The 13,730-nt window shown below is 42.3% G+C and overlaps 1 protein-coding gene across 2 annotated transcripts in view; it reads left to right on the forward strand.

Moving 5' to 3' along the window:
- Positions 1–13,730, forward strand: part of SYT9 (synaptotagmin 9) — a 799,187-nt gene that overhangs the window by 308,472 nt on the left and 476,985 nt on the right. For both annotated transcript variants that reach the window (XM_073576353.1, XM_073576354.1), the window contains exon 2: positions 6,168–6,507. In XM_073576353.1, coding sequence (XP_073432454.1) covers positions 6,168–6,507 — 340 coding nt within the window. The remainder of the gene's footprint in view (positions 1–6,167; positions 6,508–13,730) is intronic.

Below are 13,730 nucleotides of genomic sequence, written 5' to 3' on the forward strand. Positions count from 1 at the left end.
ATGGGACTATGGGATGGAGGATGTGTGATGGGTATATGGGCACTCGACTATGGGATAGAGGATATGTATGATGGGTATATGGGCATGGGACTATGGGATGGAGGATATGTGATGGGTATATGGGTACGGGACTATTGGTTGGAGGATGTGTATTATGGGTATATGGGCACGGGACTATGGGATGGAGGATGTGTGATGGGTATATGGGCATGGGACTATGGGATGGAGAATGTGTGATGGGTATATGGGCACTTGACTATGGGATCGTGGATATGTATGATGGGTATATGGGCATGGGACTATGGGATGGAGGATAACCACAGTTAGTTACTATGCCCGGGCAGCGCCGGGCTCTTCAGCTAGTTAATATATAGTTCTATAGGCCAAAGAACTATATTACCTCCTTTATCTGCCATTTTAATGACAAATGAAGTGTTGACTTTCAGATTCTAGCATTTGTACTTCCTCTGTTGTGTGAGTGGGTAGATCTGCTGCCTGGTGTTCCTTCTTTCTTTTTCTCCTCCCGCGGTGGACCCTCTGTCTGCGTCGCTGTTGTCCGACACTAAAAAAATCACTCAGGCTTTGATCTGATTGAGCTGTAGTAGAGACCTGGGCCCTTGAAGAGATATCCCTTTTATTTAATAAAGACTTTTTGATATACTATCTGCTGTGTGTGCACTGGTTTCTGCGCTTCTTTTCTCAATTTTTCTTGTTGAAGCTCAGTTTTATCACAATTGATTTGGATTAGCTAATTGGTTGCACCCCAATATTAGGTCTAACAATTTTTAAGTGGAAATCTGGCCTTCTGATTTGCCTCTGAAAAACCCTTTTATCACAAATGATTTGGAGTAGATAATTGGGCCTCGTGACTGCTCTCTAATATTATGCCCAATGATTTTTAAGTGGAAATCTGGCTTGTGATTTGTCAAAGAAACACTGCTTTATCACAAACAATTTGGATTAGCTGACTAGGTTTCGTGGCTGCACCCCAATACTAGGCCTAATGATGTTTAAGTGGAAATGTGGCCTTCTGATTTGCCATTAAAACACAGTATTATCACAAATCTTTTGGATTAGCTATTTGGGCCCCTTGGCTGCACCCCAATATTAGGCCTAATGATTTCTAAGTGGAAATCTAGCCTTCTGATTTGTTACTGAAACACATTTTTATGACAAACTATTTGGATTAGCTAATTGGACCTCCTCCTGCACCCCCATATTAGGCCTAACAATTTTTAAGTGGAAATCTGGCTTTCTGATTTTTCACTGAAACACAGTTTTATCACAATTATCACAAACAATTTGGATTAGCAAATGGGGCCCCGGGAGTCTGTCACACAGTTTTTGCACAATCTAATTAGATGCTAGAATATCGATTTCACACAGGACTGGATCCTATCTATCTAACTGAGAACTTCCCTTTTAGTAATATCAGGAACTGCTTCTCTGCACTATGACACTGAGAAAATGGTGCCACCAAAACAAAATGTCTACTTTTTAAATGGTCAGGGACATGTGACGTTGCAACACTTCTCTAATGTCTCTTCATGCCCTCCCCCTCATCAAACATGTCTTTCCATCCTTCCCGCTCATCATACAGCACCACCATCCTAGGAAGCCAAAGTAATAATAAAGGCATGATTTACTGAACTGTGACCTACTTTTTCCAACTTTGAGTAAAAATGCTCTGGAAACTGAACATGACTCCGAATGTGCAACATTCATGCCGAATTTGAAATTTGTGAACATTTTCCAAACAAGTTTGCTCATCTCTAGCAACAAGCACCCGAGCATTTTAGTACTAACCCATGTCATAATTCCTCTGCTCAGTGTCTGGGACTCTGTGATGGACAGCTCTGGCATCCTATTCTGTGCTGGGACGTGTTGAGTTGTCGTGCTTTAATTGACAGCTCGGTTGACCTATCTGACTGGAAAGTGTAGAGACTTCCACAGGTGCTCCATATTCTTGGTAATTGCACTGTTATTTCGGTGAGCTGTCTGGCACAGATCATTGCCAGTCAAAAGCTTGTTCTAAGTTGGTGCTCTCTAGTCTGTTCGCCTGTACCCTGTGCTGTAAGTTCTGATCTTCTTCTGCTGCTGATTTTTGGACTGTGTTCAGACTACCCGTTTGTCGTTGCCCCTTTGCATCTGATATTCCATTGCCGACCTTTGGACCATGTTCAGACTACCCGTTTGTTATTGCCCTTTTGCATCTGATATTCCGTTGCTGACCTTTGGACCATGTTCAGACTACCCATTTATTTCCCCTTTGCTTATCCGCTGTTTCTCTGGCATTCTGACCATGTCATGTGACCTGACTTGCGACTTCGTGTTTTCCCTTGGTTTACTATGTGATCTTTTAGTATTGACCCCGAAACGTCCAACTGCACTTATTCACAGCCTAGCTGTGGGTTGTGACTAGTATCACAATTCATCACTCATTAATTAACATCTTCACTTTTGATAACACAATGGATTTTATCAATTTCCTGAACCATAAAATACTTAGAATGGGAGATATGATGCATTTTTAATTGTTGTGGAATTATTTTTCATTGTGTGTCATCTACTGCCAATTTAGCTGCCAGGATCACTCAAGCAAATTCATATATGGACTTTCGCTTCTCTAGATAGTAAATCCACAAACACATACCTTCAGGTAACTACATGTATCATAAGTAGCATAATAAATCACATCTGCTATGTTGGAAGAAATGTAATGATTTACCGTTACTTTGCGGATTCTAAGCCAGACTGGACCATAGGATGAAACCCAAACTTTGGTGTACAAAATAGGAAAAAAAATGTTTATATAAAATGGTGGGCTGTCTTATGTTCCCTTTTAGCAGTAGCTTAACTGGGGTGGTGTGGTGTCACAGGAGACAGGATGGCTGCTTAAGAAGGCTGGCGGGAACGGGACGATGCTGCAGTGCCTGGGAGCCTGTGAGCGACGTCCATTTTTCCAATGATATCCCTGTAGTAGGCTTCAGGAAAATGGCTGAAAATGGCTTCACATTGAGATCTCGGGAGCAAATCTTGTCTCCCAAGATGTCAACCTGCCATTTTTCCCCTGACACCCTCTGAAATCCCTGTCACTGCCTGCCTCCTGTGGCCCTTTTCCAGCGCCGCCATCCCCAGGTATGATCACTTTGGATTATAAGATGTATCCCCATTTCCCTTCCAAATTTGGAGAAAAAAAGTTTGTCTTACAATCCAAAAAAAGGTATTTTAAACTGATGTGTCTCATCAACTTATTTCAAAGATGAAGTGTAGCAAATGTTGGCACAAATCTCACAGCTACCACACTCGAAGTACAAGAGATTACATGATTCTTCAGAGCAGTAAAAAAAGATTAAGTAAAAACTGAAACAAAACATAAGTTTCAATCTTTTCTCAATACAAGAAAATGAAAAACTAAAACATAAAAATATATTGTAGAGATGAACAGCTCTGTTCAAGGTTAATTGAATTTTCCTCAAGTTTTGCAAAAAAAAAAATCTCCTTAATCTGAATTTTTTTGTCCCTTGCATAATTAAATTCAGCAAATGGTAGCCATTTAACCACCATTTTCACTGAATTATAATGAAAAGAATGATAAAAACCATTCCACTCACCACTTACTCGACTTGTTACAGCATCACACTATCAGATCCTTAATGCCTTTTCTTGCTCCTTCTTTTGCGATCTTCACTTGTTCTTTCTAATGCTATTAATGGCCATTTTAATCCCATAGCTATAGGCTAATAATGCTATCAGATGTGATAGGTTCCCTTTGAAATGGAATACAGAGGTTGAACACATTGAAAAGCTCTGCAAATAACAAAGACTTTGAATGAAGAAAGGACACTCGTGTGCACAAAACTCTCCATTCTAAACTGAAGCAGTGTGGTCCTATTCTTCCAGTTGGAGTGGGTGACAACAGCAGATCTTGATCAATCTAGAAGCTGTAACCTGTATTGTTCATAGGTGAAAACTTTTATAAGTGAACACCTTTTGCTTTCCCCAATATTTCAAACATTTGTCAGCTGATTGTCCTCCTAAACTATTGTACATTAATGTATGTATATTTGATTGGAAGTAAGAAAATATTAAGCCAGGTCACCAATGTTCACAGTCCAGCATGCGCTCAGGAACAACGATCTAGCCTTTTGGGAAAAATGTTCCAGCTCCTGTTGAAAAATATTGATTTTTATTTCATATAAAATTAAAAATTACATCCAAGGCAAGGGAGTGCAAAGCGATGCATTTTGAACTTATAGAAATGTTATTTGTCAAAGCTTTGGCAAAGAAAACTTGTGTACGTTCGAAACACCATTTTGCACTGCGTTGCCTTGGATGCAAGTTTCAACTTTATATGAAATAAAATATCTTTTACTAGGAGCTGGAATGTTTTCCCTATGTTTTCTTATCATACTTGATTGGAAACCTCTGTAGAACTTATTCCTTAAGAAAGAGATTTTCCATGCAGTACCAAAAATCTACTGATGTCATACAAATTACAATTATGTTCAACCATAAAAATAAATCCTGAGTATCTGGTTTTAAAAAAATCTGAAAGGTATGGCTTTCTCAATTTTTCATTTCATAGTTATAAGGTTAAAGTAGACTTAAGCCTATCGAGTTTAACCTATAGCCTAACATGATGATCCAGAAGAAGGCAAAAACCACAAGGGGCAGACACTAATAGCTCCATATTAGGGGAAAAATCTCTTCCCTACCCCACGGCAATCAAACTAGTTCCCTGGATCAACACCTCATTACAGAATCTGGTGCCTATGACCTGTAATTAGGGATGGGCGAATCCTGAAATACTCGGAATCGCTAGACTCTAACGAGTCCGACTCGGAAACTCGCTATTCGTTGCGAGTCTAGCGAGTCCAATGTCAATGAATGGGGATGCGAGTATTGCAGCGATTCCTGTGCTGCCATTTTTTTTGTTCCGCTTACTTCCCGCATGTGGCTGTGCACACCATGCGGAAAGTAAGCAGAACAATTGCGGATGGTACCCACGGTCCGGAGGAGAGGAGACTGTCCTCCGGGCTTTGGGTACCATATCCCTGTAAAAAATAGAATTTAAAATAAAAAATATTGTTATTCTCACCCTCCGACGTCCCGCGCAGCCTTCCCGCCTCTCCACACATCCGTTCCCAGTAGTCCTTTGCGAAAATGCCCGCGATGGCGTCCGTTCTTGCGGGATCGCAAAGTCTCGCGGTCATTCGCGCGACGTCATCGCGAATTACCACGAGACATCTCGATCCCGCGAGAACGGACGTCATCGCGGGCATTTTCGCAAAGGATTACTGGGAACGGATGCGTGGAGAGGCGGGACGTCGGAGGGTAAGAATAACAGCATTTTTTATTTTTTTTACATTTTATCTTTTTCTACTGATGCCGCATAGGCGGCCTCAGTAGTAAAAAGTTGGTCACACTTGTCAAACACTATGTTTGACGAGTGTGACCAATCTGTCAATCAGTTCTCCAAGCGATGCTACAGATCACTTGGAAAACGCTAGTAATTCTGCAAGCTAATTACGCTTGCAAAATGCTAGTTTTTCCGCGGGAAAATCGCGGGAATTTAAAATGCGATTTTCCCGCGGAATGGAATTCCGGAATTCTCGCGGTAATTTCCGCGAGAGTTCCGGTACGTGTGCACTTATTTGCATTGGACTCGTTACTGTGCGAGTAATCGCTTGGAAACTCGCAGAGTACCGACTCCTGCGAGTCCCCTACTACTCGCAGAGTAACGAGTCCTAGCGAGTAGATTCGCCCATCCCTACCTGTAATATTAAATTTATGAAGAAAGGCATGCAGGCCCCTCTTGAATATTAGTCGTGAATTAACCATTACAGTATCAAGTGGCAGAGAGTTTCATAGTCTCACTGTGGATACCCCCTTATCCCAATTATGTCTTCACATGTTAAATCCATATACTGTACATCTATCATATCGAAGGGTTCAGAGCTTCTAAACAGGATGAAGTATTTGGGTTATTATACTGACAATAATGGGTTTTATTTTTAAAATTTGCTTTCTTTTTAAAATTGGAAAATCACTTGGAAAGCACACATTATCAGCAATATTCCAGGTTTTATAAAACTAACACTGAAGAGTATAATGGAAGATTAACAAGCAATAACTTAACATACCTTCTGTTCTTTTTATTTTAGATGTTTCAGTGAGCTTGCTGTCTCTTTTGGTATCAGCCTGTGGACTTGCACTCTTTGGTGTATCACTTTTTGTTTCATGGAAACTTTGCTGGATTCCTTGGCGAGAACGTGGTTTCAAAGATAAAGAACATGAATATTTGAACTATGCAGACAGTGACACAAATGAGTGTGACTATAGTGATAACTACCTGGGGCAGGCTCCTCTATTTCCAGAATCATGTATGAAGATAAGCCATACATCCCCTGATATTCCATTGGAAGCCAAGTCTGCTAACAAGGAAAACTGTGTTCACAATGTTCGGATGCATCGGCAAATTACAGAACCAACCTCATCTGCTCGGTCAGTATACATATATTTTATAACTTTCACTACATCAGAATTAAGCCTAACCTTAAAAACCTTACACTATTGGCATTATTCTTTGTTTACCCATTATAAGTACTGCAGCTACTGTATTGACTGTATGATATATATTTCTGTATTACATGTGTACATAAAAAGTTATGGAGGTCCCAGTTCTTTGGCTGTATGAGATAGCATTTTGCTCAGCTGGACAGACTTTCCTACACTTATTAAAGGATACATGAAGGCTGTGTGCACACGTGCGGATTATAAGCGTTTTCACCACAAAAACGCTTACAATCCGCAACCCATTGACTTCAATGGCATTCCGCACATGCTATGCTAATGCTCATTCTTTGTGCGTAATCGTGGAAATTCCGCACACATAGGAATGCATTGTTCAGCTTACTTTCCGCATGTGGCTATGCCCACCATGTGCAAAGTAAGCGGAAAATGTGCGGATAGTACCCAGGGTCTGGAGGATAGGAGACTCTCCTCCAGGCCCTGGGTACCATATCCCTGTTAAAAAAAGAATTAAAATGAAAAATCGTGATATTCTCACCTTCCAACTTCCCCCGCAGCCTTCCCGCCTCTCACCATGCTCCCGGCGACTCCCATTCACAGTGATGCCTTGTGATAATGACTTGTGATGATGTAGCGGTCTTGCGTGATGCTCCTTCATCTGGGGTCATTGTCGCAAGGCATCACTGGGACCGGGACTCGCCGGGAGCTATTATGAACTCATTTTCTGCTCCTCCAGTTGAGAGTTCTTCTTCCGTTCTCCCTCTGGTTGTGACAGGAGGTAGTGAGGTTGGTTTAAGTGGTAGTGATCTGCCACCTGATGAGAAGGATAATGATTGGATCTCTGGAGTATCAAACTGGATATAAGACAGCTGACACCCTATCCTGCTGCTGATGATTCAGTCTGCTTCTCAGGTCTTGGACTTCAGCTCTCTTCCAGTCTTCTTAAGTTAAGTTTGTTTTTTGCTAATGTTCACACTTGCGCTTGTTGGTCAATTCAGTTTCTTGTGTGGTCAGCTTGCCCCTGCTGGGGCTATGCTGAACTTCCACTCCTATTTATCTGTATTTGCCAATTTGCCTTTTTGTCCCTTATTAGATTGGCCTTTTTTGCTCTGTTTCAGAATATTTCAGAGTGCTGATATAGTGGAAGAAGTCTAGTAACTTCAGGGTTAATTTTGCTATCAGACGTGTTGGACATTATTTTTGGTAGGGTTTTTTGGCAGATTGCAGACAGTGGCTTTCCTTTCCTGTCCTTTTTAGTTAGTCGGGCCCCATCGTTTGCTCAGCCTATTTTCCTGCCTGTGTATGTGTTTTCATCTTGCTTCACCGTCAATACATGTGTGGGGGCTGTCTTTTCCTTTGGGGTCTGCTCTGGGGCAGTTAGTTTTCCCTTTTCTTTCTTTAGGTTTATGTAGTCCTCCGGCGGTGATGAGGCGTCTAGGAACAACGTACAGTCATGGCCAAAAGTTTAGAGAATGACACAAATATTATATTTTCACATGATCTGCTGCCCTCTGGTTTTTATGTGTGTTTGTCAGATGTTTTTATCACATACAGAAATATAATTGCAATCATATTATGAGTAACAAAAGTTATATTGACAGTTAGAATGACTTAATGCAGCAAGTCAATATTTGCAGTGTTGACCCTTCTTCTTCAGGACCTCAGCAATTCTCCCTGGCATGCTCTCAATCAACTTCTGGATCAAATCCTGACTGATAGCAGTCCATTCTTGCAAAATCAATGCTTTTATTTTGTCTGAATTTGAAGGTTTTTGTTTGTCCACCCGTCTCTTGATGATTGACCACAAGTTCTCAATGGGATTAAGATCTGGGGAGTTTCCAGGCCATGGCCCCAAAATCTCTATGTTTTGTTCCCTGAGCCATTTAGTTATCACCTATGCTTTATGGCAAGGTGCTCCATCATGTTGAAAAAGGCATTGTTGATCGCCAAACTGCTCTTGGACGGTTGGGAGAAGTTGCTCTTGGAGGACATTCTGGTACCATTCTTTATTCATGGCTGTGTTTTTAGGCAAGACTGAGAGAGAGCCCATTCCCTTGGCTGAGAAGCAACCCCACACATGAATGGTTTTAGGATGCTTGACAGTTGGCATGAGACAAGACTGGTGGTAGCGCTCACCTGGTCTTCTCCAAATAAGCCGTTTTCCAGATGTCCCAAACAATCGAAAAGGGGATTCATCAGAGAAAATGACTTTACCCCAGTCCTCAGCAGTCCACTCCCTGTACCTCTTGCAGAATATCAGTCTGTCCATTATGTTTTTTTCTGGAGAGAAGTGGCTTCTTTGCTGCCCTCCTTGAGACCAGGCCTTGCTCCAAGAGTCTCCGCCTCACAGTGCGTGCAGATGCACTCACACCTGCCTGCTGCCATTCCTGAGCAAGCTCTGCACTGCTGGTAGCCCGATCCCGCAGCTGAAACACTTTGAAGAGACGGTCCTGGCGCTTGCTGGTCTTTCTTGGGTGCCCTGGAGCCTTTTTGGCAACAAGAAAACCTCTCTCCTTGAAGTTCTTGATGATGCGATAGATTGTTGACTGAGGTGCAATCTTTCTAGCTGTGATACTCTTCCCTGTTAGGCCATTTTTGTGCAGTGCAATGATGACTGCACGTGTTTCTTTAGAGATAACCATGATGCCAAGCACCAGCCTCCTTTTAAAGTGTCCAGTGGTGTCATTCTTACTTAATCATGACAGATTGATCTCCAGCCCTGTCCTCATCAACACCCACACCTGTGTTAATGGAGCAATCACTGAAACGATGTTAGCTGGTCCTTTTAAGGCAGGGCTGCAATGATGTTGAAATGTGTTTTGGGGGATAAAGTTAATTTTCTAGGCAAATATTGACTTTGCAAGTAATTGCTGTTAAGCTGATCACTCTTTATAACATTCTGGAGTATATGCAAATTGCCATTAGAAAAAATGAAGCAGTAGACTTTGTAAAAATTAATATTTGTGTCATTCTCTAAACTTTTGGCCATGACTGTAGGAACGCTCCACTGCTACTATTAGTTGTGTGGTTAAGATCAGGGATCTGCAATCTGCATAGTGACCAACCTCTCTGGTTTTCTGGGACTTAGCTTTTTGCTGTTCCTCCTTGGTGACCCATTCATAACAGAATCACCAACCATACCACAGATTCTAGGGTACTCAAAAGCATTGAAAGATTGTTTAAAGGAAAAGAAAAAAAAAAGTGTCAGAATTTTTTTTTTTTGGTATATTTTTTCCTCTTTTTTTTTTCTGGGGCCGTAGGAGGATTTTTTTTTTCTAATGGAGATTAAGCAATTGTCTGATCGTGTGGAGCAACTTGCTGCTGAAGTGCAGGGAATTTCCACCTACCTCGTTCAGTCACATGCTGCTGAACCTAAGATTCCTACTCCTGATGTGTTTTCTGGGGATCGGTCTAAATTTCTGAATTTTAAGAATAATAGTAAGTTATTTCTTGCCTTGAAGCCTAATTCATCGGGGAGCTCTGTGCAGCAGGTTAAAATTGTCATCTCCTTGCTGCGCGGCGATCCCCAGGATTGGGCTTTTTCTCTGACACCTGAAAATCCTATTTTGACTAACGTGGATGCATTTTTTCAAGCTTTGGGGTTGTTGTATGATGAACCTAATGCTGTTGATCAAGCTGAGAGAACCCTATTGGCATTAGACCAGGGTCAGGATCCTGCAGAGTTGTACTGTCAAAAATTCCAAAAGTGGGCGGTCCTTACTACATGGAATGATAATGCATTGGCAGCTCTCTTTCGGAAGGGTTTGTCAGAGACCGTAAAAGATGTTATGGTGGGATTTCCTGTTCCTTCTGGTCTGGATGGCTCTATGTCATTAGCCATTCAAGTTGATCGGCGTTTACGTGAACATAAAACTACACGGGAGGCGCTGCCACCTTTTGAGCAAATGTCTGAACCTATGCAATGTGATGGGGTTTTGCCTAGGGCGCAACGTCGGGAGTTTAGAAGGCGTAATAAGCTGTGTTTTTTCTGTGGAGACGACTCTCATACTATTTCTGTCTGCCCTAAAAGAGAGAAATGTTTTGCACACACATTTGCTGTGGGCAGTATACAACCTAAGTTCCTTTTGGCAATTACTCTGATCTGCTCCTTGTCCACATTTTCCACTAAGGCTTTGTGGATTCAGGAGCAGCTCTGAATCTGATGGATTTGGACTTTGCTAAATGTTGTGGTTTGTCCATGACGCCTCTGCAGACGCCTATTCCTTTGAGGGGTATTGATGCCACTCCTTTGGCGGAGAATAAACCTCAGTTTTGGACCCAGGTGATTATGCGAGTTGCCCCAGACCACCAAGAAAATTGTACATATTTGGTGCTGCATAATTTGCATGATACTATTGTTCTAGGGTTCCCCTGGTTGCAAACTCATAACCCAGTTTTGGATTGGAAATCTGTCTCTCTGGTGAGTGGGGTTGTCAGTGTGTTCTTAGGGGCGCTCCTGTTTTCTCCACCTCTCCTCAGTCTCATGATGTTCCTGATTATCTGGCTGATTTCTCTGATGTATTTAGTGAGAGTAAGTCTGCGTCTTTGCCTCCTCATAGGAGTTATGACTGCGCAATTGACTTGATACTTGGGTGTAAATTTCCCAAGGGTCGGCTTTTCAACTTATCTGTATCCGAACATGATGCTATGCGATCCTATATTAAGGAGTCGTTGGAGAAGGGTCATATTAGACCATCCTCGTCACCTTTAGGTGCTGGGTTTTTTTTGTGGCCAAGAAAGATGGTTCATTAAGACCGTGTATTGATTATCGTTCCCTTAACAAGATGACGGTTAAATATCAGTACCCGTTACCTCTGATGTCTGATTTATTCTCCAGAGTTAAGAGTGCCTGCTGGTTTACTAAGCTTGACCTCAGGGGGGCGTATAACCTTATTCGCATCAAGCACGGGGATGAATGGAAGACGGCGTTTAATACTCCGGAGGGAAATTTTGAGTACCTGGTGATGCCTTTTGGGCTCTCTAATGCCCCTTCTGTCTTCCAGTCCTTTATGAATGATATTTTCCGAGACTTTGTGGATAAGTTTTTGATCATCTATCTGGATGATATTTTGATCTTTTCTAGTGATTGGGATACCCATGTGGAACATGTCCGGACTGTGTTCCGGATTTTGAGGGAGAATTCCCTGTTTGTTAAGGGATCGAAGTGCCTCTTTGGTGTACAGAGGATTTCATTTTTGGGATTTATCTTGTCTCCATCGACCATTGAAATGGACCCGGCCAAGGAACAGGCCATTTATGATTGGGTTCAGCCTACTTCTTTGAAGGCTCTCCAGAAGTTTTTCGGTTTTTCTAATTTCTATCGTAAATTTATAGGTAATTTTTCTAGTATTGTCAAACCACTGACTGATCTGACCAAGAAGGGAGCTGATGTGCTGAATTGGTCTCCTGAGGCTGTCTCAGCATTTCAGGAGCTTAATCGGAGATTTACTTCAGCTCCAGTTTTACGGCAACCTGATGTCTCACTTCCATTTCAAGTGGAGGTAGACGCTTCTGAGATTGGTGCAGGAGCTGTTTTGTCCCAAAAAGACCCTGTGACTTCTAAGATGAATCCCCTGTGCCTTCTTTTCTCAAAAGTTTTCCCCATCTGAACGCAACTATGACGTGGGGAATCAGGAATTGTTGGCCATGAAATGGGCATTTGAGGAGTGGAGACATTGGTTGGAGGAAGCTAAACATCAATTTGTGGTCCTCACCGATCACAAGAATCTGATTTATCTGGAGTCGGCCAAGCGCTTGAATCCTAGACAGACTAGATGGGCCTTGTTTTTTTCGCGTTTTAATTTTGTGGTCTCTTTTCTTCCGGGCACTAAGAATGTTAAGGCAGACGCCCTTTCTAGGAGTTTCTTTGCTGATTCTCTTAATGTGATCGAGCCTACTACTATCCTAGGTGAGGGGGTAGTTCTTTCTGCCATTTCGCCTGATTTGAGACGCGCCCTGGAGGAATTTCAGGAGGATAAACCTGATTATTGCCCTATGGGAAGATTGTATGTTCCTGACCAGTGGAGAAAGAGAGTGAAGTCTGAAGTCCATGACTCCTCATTGGCTGGTCATCCAGGTATTTTTGGTACCAGAGATTTGGTGAGTCGGTCGTTTTGGTGACCTGCCTCATCTCGTGATGTCAGGAATTTTGTACAGTCCTGTGGGACTTGTTCTTGGTCTAAACCCTGTTCTCGTTCTAGTGGGTTGCTGATGCCCCTGCCGGTGCCCAAGAGGCCATGGACCCATATCTCAATGGATTTTATTTCTGATCTTCCTGTCTCTCAGAGAATGACTGTTATCTGGGTGATTTGTGATAGATTTTCAAAGATGGTCCACCTTGTACCACTCCCAAAGTTGCCATCTTCCGCTGAGTTAGTACCCTTGATTTTACAACAGGTGGTTCAGTTACATGGGATTCCTGAGAACATTGTGTCTGATAGAGGGGTCCAGTTTGTTTCCAGATTCTGGAAAGCCTTTTGTTCCAACCTGGGAATTCAGTTATCCTTCTCCTCTGCGTTTCATCCCCAGACCAAAGGGCAAACTGAGAGAACAAACCAGACCCTGGAGTCTTATTTAAGATGTTTTATATCTGCTGATCAAGATGATTGGGTCTCATTTTTGCCCTTGGCCAAATTTGCGCTGAACAATAGAGCTAGTTCTGCCACTTTGATGTCACCCTTTTTCATCCTCGATTCTCTTCAGGGCAAATGGAATCTTCGTCCTGCCCAGGTGTGGACACTGTGGTTGTGAGAATGCAGCAGATATGGGACCAAGTGGTGGATAAGTTGTCACTCTCTCAGGAAAAGGCCCAGCGTTTTTCCAAACGGCATAGGACCATTGGTCCCCGGTTTAAAGTGGGTGATATGGTTTGGTTGTCGTCTAAGAATATTCCTATGAAGGTTGCCTCTCCAAAATTTAAGCCCAGATTTATTGGACCTTATAAGATTTTGGAGATTCTTAATCCTGTTTCTTTTCGATTGGCTCTTCCAGTTACGTTCAAAATCCATAACGTATTTCGCAAGTCACAGTTGAAGAGGTTTGTTGAGCCAGTAGTTCCTGTGGCGGCACCTCCTGACCCTGTATTGGTTAAAGGCAATGTGGAATATGAGGTAGAGAAAATATTGGATTCTCGTTTGGTTAGACGGAGACTCCAGTATTTGGTCAAATGGAAGGGTTATGGCCAGGAGGATAATTCT

Source organism: Dendrobates tinctorius, unplaced genomic scaffold (genome assembly GCF_039654945.1).
Source record: "Dendrobates tinctorius isolate UK_male_01 unplaced genomic scaffold, ASM3965494v1 ptg000048l, whole genome shotgun sequence".
NCBI classification, from domain to species: domain Eukaryota; kingdom Metazoa; phylum Chordata; class Amphibia; order Anura; family Dendrobatidae; genus Dendrobates; species Dendrobates tinctorius.